General features: G+C 32.7%; 1 protein-coding gene across 1 annotated transcript; it reads right to left on the reverse strand.

Annotated features, from left to right (window-relative positions):
* Positions 1-893: 893 nt before the first annotated feature.
* LOC117904048 (secreted RxLR effector protein 161-like) lies at positions 894-1591 on the reverse strand. The gene is made up of 2 exons (XM_034816576.1): positions 1159-1591; positions 894-1030 (listed from the first exon to the last, which is right to left on the reverse strand). The coding sequence occupies exons 1-2, from the start codon at positions 1589-1591 to the stop codon at positions 894-896; spliced, it is 570 nt and encodes a 189-aa protein (XP_034672467.1).
* Between the last annotated feature and the right edge of the window lie 7299 nt (positions 1592-8890).

Raw genomic sequence — 8890 nt, forward strand, 5'->3', positions numbered from 1 at the left:
TAACTCAACCAAGATGAATACCCTAATTTCATATATACTGGAAACTCCTGATTAAAAATGAGTAGAAAAATAATAGCGGAAACATACCTGAATCCATTGAAGGAGAAAACTTTATAGGAAGAAAACCCTTGAGATGGTCTTCCAATTCTGGCCACTAGATTCTGTGTCAATTTCTCTCTGAGAGGATTTTCGGAAATTGGAATGCGTAGTGGTAGAATGGGGACCATAACCCTATTTATAAACTGCTAGGGCAGTTTTAATTTTATCACAATTATATTTCTGCCCCTCATAGAAATAATAATTATCTAATGGTATCTACACAATAATCTCATGACAATTATACCCTTAAGCCAATTAATCAATTATTAATTAGATCACTATATTTAGGCTTAATTAAATGATAGCACACACATTTTAATTATTTACATGTGTGGCCCAAATTATAGATTAATTACAAAAAATTAATCTAACAATCTCCCACTGGGCCACATGCATATGTAATCAAATAAATGTGCTTAACCTTATGAGCTCAAAATTTGTTATCATGTCCTTAGGGTATATCCGAACAATCTCGTCCATTAACTATACTGACATAGGATCAAGGTGGTCTTTGTTACATCAATCGTTACTAGACCAATCAATGGTCACATATATCTATATAGCTAAATGACATAGATCAATCATGAGTGCATAGCATGGAAATTACATGCAATGTGATCTGTTCATGCCTATTTCCAACTGGTCCTACTTAACTTTATTGAGATCAAATCTTTAGCATAATTTAACAGAGTGCAATAAAATGAATACTTTATTTCTGCAGAACACAATCCAAATTTATAGATAAAGTCTAAACATAACATAGAGCAATATACAATGAATAATATAAACTCCCACTAAATTTGGATATCCTCAAATGAGACAACACCCATATGAGCAGTGTGCTCATGAAAGACCTTGGTGGTAATCCCTTTGTAAGCGGATCCGCTATCATGGAGTTTGTTCCAATATGCTCTATGGATATCTGTCCACTCTGTACTTTTTCTTTTACAACTAGGAACTTGATATCAATGTATTTTGATTTTGTAGAACTCCTGTTGTTATTGGAATATAAAACTGCTGATTTATTGTCACAAAATATCTTCAGTGGTCTTTCAATACCATCCAGAACACGCAGCCCAGTGACAAAATTTCGTAGCCATATTCCTTGATTGGATGCCTCATAACATGCTACAAACTCTGCTTCCATGGTGGATGAAGTTACGAGTGTCTGTTTGGCAGACCTCCATGAAATTGCTCCACCAGCCAACAGATAAATATAGCCTGATGTGGATCTTCTGCTGTCTTGGCATCCAGCAAAGTCGGAGTCGGAATACCCAATGAACTCTAACTGATCCAATCTCCTATATGTAAGCATGTACTCTTTTGTTCTCTGTAAATATCTCATAACCCTCTTGGCTGCTCTCCAATGATCCATTCCAGGGTTACTTAGATATCTGCCTAACATGCCAACAATGTACGCAATATCCGGACGTGTACATACCTGAGCATACATTAGACTCCCCACAGCCGAAGCGTAAGGAATCTTCTGCATTTCTTGACTTTCTAAACTATTTTTAGGGCATTGATTAAGACTGAATTTGTCTCCTTTAGCGACAGGGGTATCACCTGGTTTGCTATTTTGCATGCCATACCTTTGGAGGACTTTATCAATATAGGTCCTTTGTGACAATCCTAAAATACCCCTAGAACGATCTCGGTGTATCTGGATTCCTAAGACAAAGGAGGCATCACCAAGATCTTTCATCTCAAAATGTTTTGATAAAAATCTCTTGGTGTCGTGCAATATGCTAATATCATTTGTGGCTAGCAATATGTCATCGACATATAAAACCAGGAAAATATACTTACTCCCACTGAATTTGTGATACACACATTCATCCATAAGATTTGCCTCAAAACCATATGAGACAATAATTTGATGAAACTTGAAGTACCACTGACGAGAAGCTTGCTTGAGCCCATAAATGGATTTAGTTAATTTACAAACCATATTCTTTGAGTCTTCGGACACAAAATTTTCTGGTTGTACCATATAAATTGTTTCATCAATGTCACCATTGAGAAACGCTGTTTTAACATCCATTTGATGTAACTCAAGATCATAATGTGCAACTAGTGCCATGATTATCCTGAAAGAGTCCTTCGTAGAAACTGGAGAGAAGGTCTCTTTGAAGTCAATTCCTTCTTTTTGAGTAAAGCCTTTAGCTACAAGACGTGCTTTATACCTTTCTACATTACCATTTGAATCCCGCTTGGTTTTAAATATCCATTTACAACCAATGGGCTTCGTACCAACTGGTAATGGGACAAGTTCCCAAACTTTATTGTCTTGCATAGATTTGTACTCTTCATTCATGACTTCAATCCATTTCTGAGAGTTGGAACTTTTCATGGCTTGCTGGAAGTTGATTGGATCATCTTCCATCATTCCACTTTCTACCTCATGTTCCTGGAGATATACGATATAATCGTCCGAAATTGCATTTCTCCTCTCTCTCGTGGATCTCCTTAATGGCATATTTTCTTGAGGTTGTTGAGTTTGTTCTTCAGGAGCAATGTCCTCATTTGCAATTAAGGGTTGAACAATATTGTCTGTTGGTTGAGGATCCAAATTTACTTCTTGATCAATGATAGGTAGTGAAACCTGTACATTATCAAAAGCAATAGTAGATCCCTCTTCCTCCTCAAAGACAATATTCCTAACCTGATTTCTCCCCCCTAACTCAACATCCTCAAAAAATGTTGCAGTTCCCGTCTCAAAAATTGACCTAATAGCAGGATCATAAAATTTAAAACCCCTTGATCGCTCTGATACCACTTGTAAAAAAATCCAACCAAGGTGAATACCCTAATTTCATATATACTGGAATATTTCTTGTTATAACTCAACCAAGGTGAATACCCTAATTTCATATATACTGGAATATTTCTTGTTATAACTCAACCAAGATGAATACCCTAATTTCATATATACTGGAAACTCCTGATTAAAAATGAGTAGAAAAATAATAGCAGAAACATACCTGAATCCATTGAAGGAGAAAACTTTATAGGAAGAAAACCCTTGAGATGGTCTTCCAATTCTGGCCACTAGATTCTGTGTCAATTTCTCTCTGAGAGGATTTTCGGAAATTGGAATGCGTAGTGGTAGAATGGGGACCATAACCCTATTTATAAACTGCTAGGGCAGTTTTAATTTTATCACAATTATATTTCTGTCCCTCATAGAAATAATAATTATCTAATGGTATCTACACAATAATCTCATGACAATTATACCCTTAAGCCAATTAATCAATTATTAATTAGATCACTATATTTAGGCTTAATTAAATGATAGCACACACATTTTAATTATTTACATGTGTGGCCCAAATTATAGATTAATTACAAAAAATTAATCTAACATTAGGAAAAATTAAAATTAAATACAATATTTAATTTTTTACAAGGAAACATAAAAGTCTTCATGGGTAATTGTGAAGTCATTCACAATTATCTGTACACATTTATAACACTCCCCTTTGAATGACCATTACTATTGAAGAAGAACTAGGTAGACGTTGATTGTTAGAATTGTCGAATTAAAAACCTTGATAATTCAATGGGATAAAACCTAGATAAAAGAAAAAAAGACTACAGTATGCTAACATTCTATAATAATACTCTCCCTCATGATGACATGATTATGCAATCTCTAATGGTTTAATGTTAAGATCTTTGAGTTGATGCATTTCAATTTGATATACGAACTTCTTGAAAGTCATAGTAGGTAAGGTTTTTGTGAATAAGTCAATAACATTATCATTTGATCTTATTTGTTGAATACCAATTTCACCCTTCTTCTGAAGCTTTTGTGTATAGAAGAACTTTGGAGAAATATGCTTGGTTCACTCTCAAATATGCTTTATCGTATATCTTAACCATACATATTCATGATTGGCTTCATGAATTGCTAGTATTTCTAAATGATTTGAGGACGTGGCGACCATTGTTTACTTAACCGATCTCCATGATATTATAACACTCCTGTAAGTAAAAACATATCTTGTCTAATATTGAGCTTTATGAAGATTTGAAAAAAAATCTTGCATCTGCATAATCAATTGTAATTTTGATTCTTTTGAATAATATAAGCTCGTGTCACTTGTTCCACGAAGGTGTATCAATATATGTTTAATCCCATTCCAACGTCTTCTAGTTGAGGCAGAATTGTATCTTTCTAGCAAATTAACAGAAAATGTTATGTGTGGTCTAATACAATTTGCAAGATATATTAGTGCACCAATTTCATTGAGATATGGTACTTCTAGACCAAGTAATTTTTCATTTTCTTCTTTAAGAAGAACGAGTCTTTGTTCACTTCAAGTGAACAAACAACTATGAGGGAATTGAGTTGATGCAATTTGTCCATATAAAAGTGATTTAATACTTTCTCTATATATGTTGATTGATGGATTAATATGTAATTTGAACAATGCTCAATTTGCAAGCTAATACAATGTCTTTTTTTTCTTCCAAATATTTCATTTCAAATTTCTTTTTTAAATAATTTACTATTTTGTGAGCTTTTTAGGAGTTCCTATAAGGTTCAATTCATCCACATATACTGCAATTATTATAAGCCCGATTTCTTATTTCTTAATGAAAACACATGGCAAATTGAATGATTCACATATCCTTCTTTTAACAAATACTCACTCAAATGATTATACCATATGTATCCGAATTGCTTTAATTAGTATAGAAATCTTTGTAATTTGATTGAGTACATGTTTCAAGGTTTTGAATTAGTTATTTTAAGCAATTTGAATCCTTCAAGAATCTACATATTATGTTAGTATCACCCATATAAATAAATTGTAACAACATTCATGAGACACATTTATTCCTTTAGAGACTATTAAACTCATCAAGTATTAAAATGTGATTTCATTTATTACAAGAGAATACTTTTCTTCATAATCTATGCTAGGTCTTTACGAGAAACCTTGAGCAACAAGTCATACTTTATATCTTGTGATTTCATTATTCTCATTTCATTTTCATACAAAGACCCATTTATATCCAACAAGCATTATGCTTTTAGGTGTTTGAACTATAGGTCTAAATACCTCTCATTTTGCTAACATGTTTAGCTCTGTTTAGATTGCTTCTTTTCATTTTGGTCAATTATTTCTTTTTTAGCATTTATCCACAAATTGTGGTTCTTGATCTTCATCATTTCTCATGATGTCTATAGCAACTTGGAATGCAAATATGTTATCTATGATAATGTCACTACAATTCCTTGTTTCTCCCATGTGAGTCATTAAAATCTCTTCAATTCTAGATATTGATATTTCTTTAAAGGATACTTGATTAATTTGTGCCTCTTCAAGGGTTAACTATTTATAAAGTTGGATCTCATCATTTGTTTTTGTTGACACTTTTATATTTGTAAGCTCTTCAAAAGTACCAAGTTTTTCATACATTGCTCCTATTGTTTTTATTTTTTTTTTAGGAATTATAACATTTGAGCCAATAGGTTTATATACCACACTTCAGGCTTGTCTTAGATTCACTTGCCATGACATTCTCCAATTGTTCTACAAGGATATCAATACGTGCTAAGGTATTCATAATCGTTATATGTGACTTTGTTACTTTCTTTGTATCTGTGAAGACATCAAGTAACTGATTTGCAAGTCCTTGAAAATGAATAATCGTTTGAATTTTTGGTTCACATTGCCTTGTACAAGGATTAAGATGAGAAGAAGAGGATACATCCCATGTAATGTCTCGACATTCTTCTGAAATTAAATTACCTCCCCCTAATGGCAAGAAAACATTTACATCAAAATGACAATCCGCTAAGCGGACAATAATAACATCACCCATTAAAGGTTAAAGATAATGGATAGTGGAGGAAGAATTAAAAGCAATATATATACCAAGTCAACATTAAGAACCTAACTTAGAACGTTGAGGTGGAGTTATGGGAGCATAGACAACAAACCAAAAATACATAAATGTGAAACATTGGGTTGAGAACCTAAAACATGTTGTAAAGGTGAGAATTCATGATTAGTTATAGGACAAATCCAAATTAAAGTGGGAACATGGAGAATAGCATGTTCCCAAGCAGGTAAAGACGATTTTGTTCTCAAGATTAATAGTCTTGCAATCAATTGAAAATGTTTAACAAGAGATTTAATAAATCCATTTTGAGTATGAGTATAAACAACAAGATGCTCAATAACAATACCAAATAACATGCAATAATTAAGGAATATTTGAAATGAGAATTCACCAGCATTATCAAGACAAATTGTCTTAATAGGGTGATCAGGGAATTTTGTCTTAAGTCGAATTATTTAAGCAAGTAACCTAGCAAAGGCAACATTTCTAGTTGAAAGAAGACAAACATGGGACCAACAAGTTCAGGCATCAATTAAAACCATAAAATAATGAAAAGGTCCACTAGGTAGATGAATAAGCCCACAAACATCTCCTTGAAAAAGTTGGTGATTCAGATACGTCATTGGTAAATAATGGTCTAATAATTGATTTGTCTTATGAGTAACACAATTGTAATAATTAGACATCAGAATCTTTTGGTTCTTTAAGGGATGCCTAAAAGAATTGTTGATGATACGATGCATCATAAAGAATCTCGGATAACCAAGGCATTCATGTCAAATCGTAAAAGTTTTTTAGTCACAGAACTTCTAATTCATGACAACATATGACTTAATGGGTCTAATAATTGTTTTTTAGAACTCACATGAGTAAGAACGAAGTTTTTCTAATATATGTTTTTTTTCTAAAAATAACTAAAGTAATGAGAAGATATTCATTACTATCATTATTCATAGTTTCAATATGATATCCATTTCAATGAATATCTTTGAAACTAATAAGATTTTGATTAGACTTAGCATAATAAAGAGCATCATTGATGTAGATTTTAGTTCCACTAGGTAAAATAATAGTTGCTTTTTTGGAGCTTCAAATCAAGTTTGACAAGACCTAATATGGTATAAACATTAGACTTAGTTAACTTTAAGTTGAAAAAAATATTTTTTTATCATGAAGAATTGTGTGTGTTATGACACAATCTACAAGACATGCATCTATATTGGATGTTGTATGATTTATCAAGGCATGAGAGGGATCCATATATCTTCAAGTAAAAAATAGAATTTAGATAAGAAATTATCATTTTTTTTAAATAAAATGTGAAATAAACTATAAAATATGTATATTATAGATAACATGTTTGAACAAAGATAAAACTATTTGTAAAGAACTAAATAAGAACATAACATTTAATCATAAGAAACATTTCCATCACCAACTAAATGGTCAATTTTTCCATTAGTATTCTCAAAGAAGTCTAAAACATCTAAATGGGTTAAGTCCACTGAGCCATCACTATTAATGAAGTTCATTTCAACATCCTTTCCTTTTAATTTTATTGAGGCTTGATAAAGGTCAACCAAATGTTTTGAAGCATGGCGGGTACATGAGCATTGTCCTTTCATACCACATCTATAACATTTATTCTCATGAGTATGTTTGTTTTTTGGTTTTACCTTCTTTTCAAGTCATCTCTTTAAATTATTCCACTTTTGGTGGTTTGAATTGTTCTTTCTAATCTAAGAATGATGATAATCATAGTAGTGCCAAGAATTGTGTCTACCATGATTGTGACCACAATCACATCCTCTACTTGACCTCGTCCATATCCACATCTATGTCCTTGTCCATGTCTAGGATTTTAAACGTATGTGGTATTGACTTCAAACAATGACACGGACCTAATAGGATGAGATTGATAGTTTTTCACTAAAAACCAATGGTTTGAAAACCGGACCGGACCGGCCGGTCCGACCGTCGATCGGTGGCGTTTTCAGTCTGATTCGGCCAATTGGACCGGGATGGAATTGAATCGACGATCCAACTAATGAACTGGTCGGTTCAATTAAAATAATTTTTTTTAAAACTGCATCAAAACAACGCCGTTTTGGATGGTATATATTCAATCTACTGGTTGGCTGCAAATCTCAAATCTGGAAACCTGAAACCCTCCCTCACCACCTCAGTCCGCCCCCTGCAGCTGCTGCCGCCGTGCCGTTCCACCCGCCCTTGACGTCCGACCGGCAGTAACAACCAGACGGCTTCCACCGGCAGCCGTTACAGGCCGACAATTTGCTGCGTTGGAACTTGGAAGCTGACAAAGCTCGTCCCCTGCTGTTGTTCATCATTTTGAAAAGGCATTAACTAGTTTCTGGAATTGCAAGGCTGCCATAGATTTTTTTCCTGTTGGAGGGACTCTTCCTGTTGCATATTTTTTAGAATCTTTGGCTTTGATTCTATGTATTCAATTAAAAAACTGATAGGCAATATGAAAGAAGTGTTTAAATTAAAATAATGTTAAGTATGTTTGGTAAAAAAAATAATGTTACAACTTAAAATTAATAATGCCTTCAAGTAATAAATTAAAATATATAAGGGATCTATTTAGCAAAATTTTTTAAAGTATTTCTCAAAAATCAATGTTTAAGAATAATTTTTAAAAACATTTCTCAATTATTTTTGTAAACAACATTCTGTTTGAGAACTCAAATATAAAAAATAGTTTTCTCAACTCTTTTTTTTCTGTGAAGTTATTATTGTTCACATATGTAATGCAAAAATTTCCAAAATATTATTTATATTTTCAATTGTTTCTTAGAACATCCTACAAAAAACACCTCAAATTTGTTCCAAAAACAACGTGTTTTCAAAAAAAAATCTCAAAAAACTGTTTCCAATCAAGTGCTTTTAAGTTAGAAACCTCTTTTTT

This window comes from Vitis riparia, chromosome 17 (genome assembly GCF_004353265.1).
Source record: "Vitis riparia cultivar Riparia Gloire de Montpellier isolate 1030 chromosome 17, EGFV_Vit.rip_1.0, whole genome shotgun sequence".
NCBI lineage: Eukaryota > Viridiplantae > Streptophyta > Magnoliopsida > Vitales > Vitaceae > Vitis > Vitis riparia.

Coding starts and splice junctions, on each gene's coding strand:
- LOC117904048 (XM_034816576.1), bottom strand. CDS start 1,591: ATGCAGAAGATTCCTTACGCTTCGGCTGTGGGGAGTCTAATGTATGCT. Junction 1,031..1,158: donor TGGGCTGCGTGTTCTGGATG/GTATTGAAAGAC, acceptor GAAAAAGTACAG/AGTGGACAGATATCCATAGA.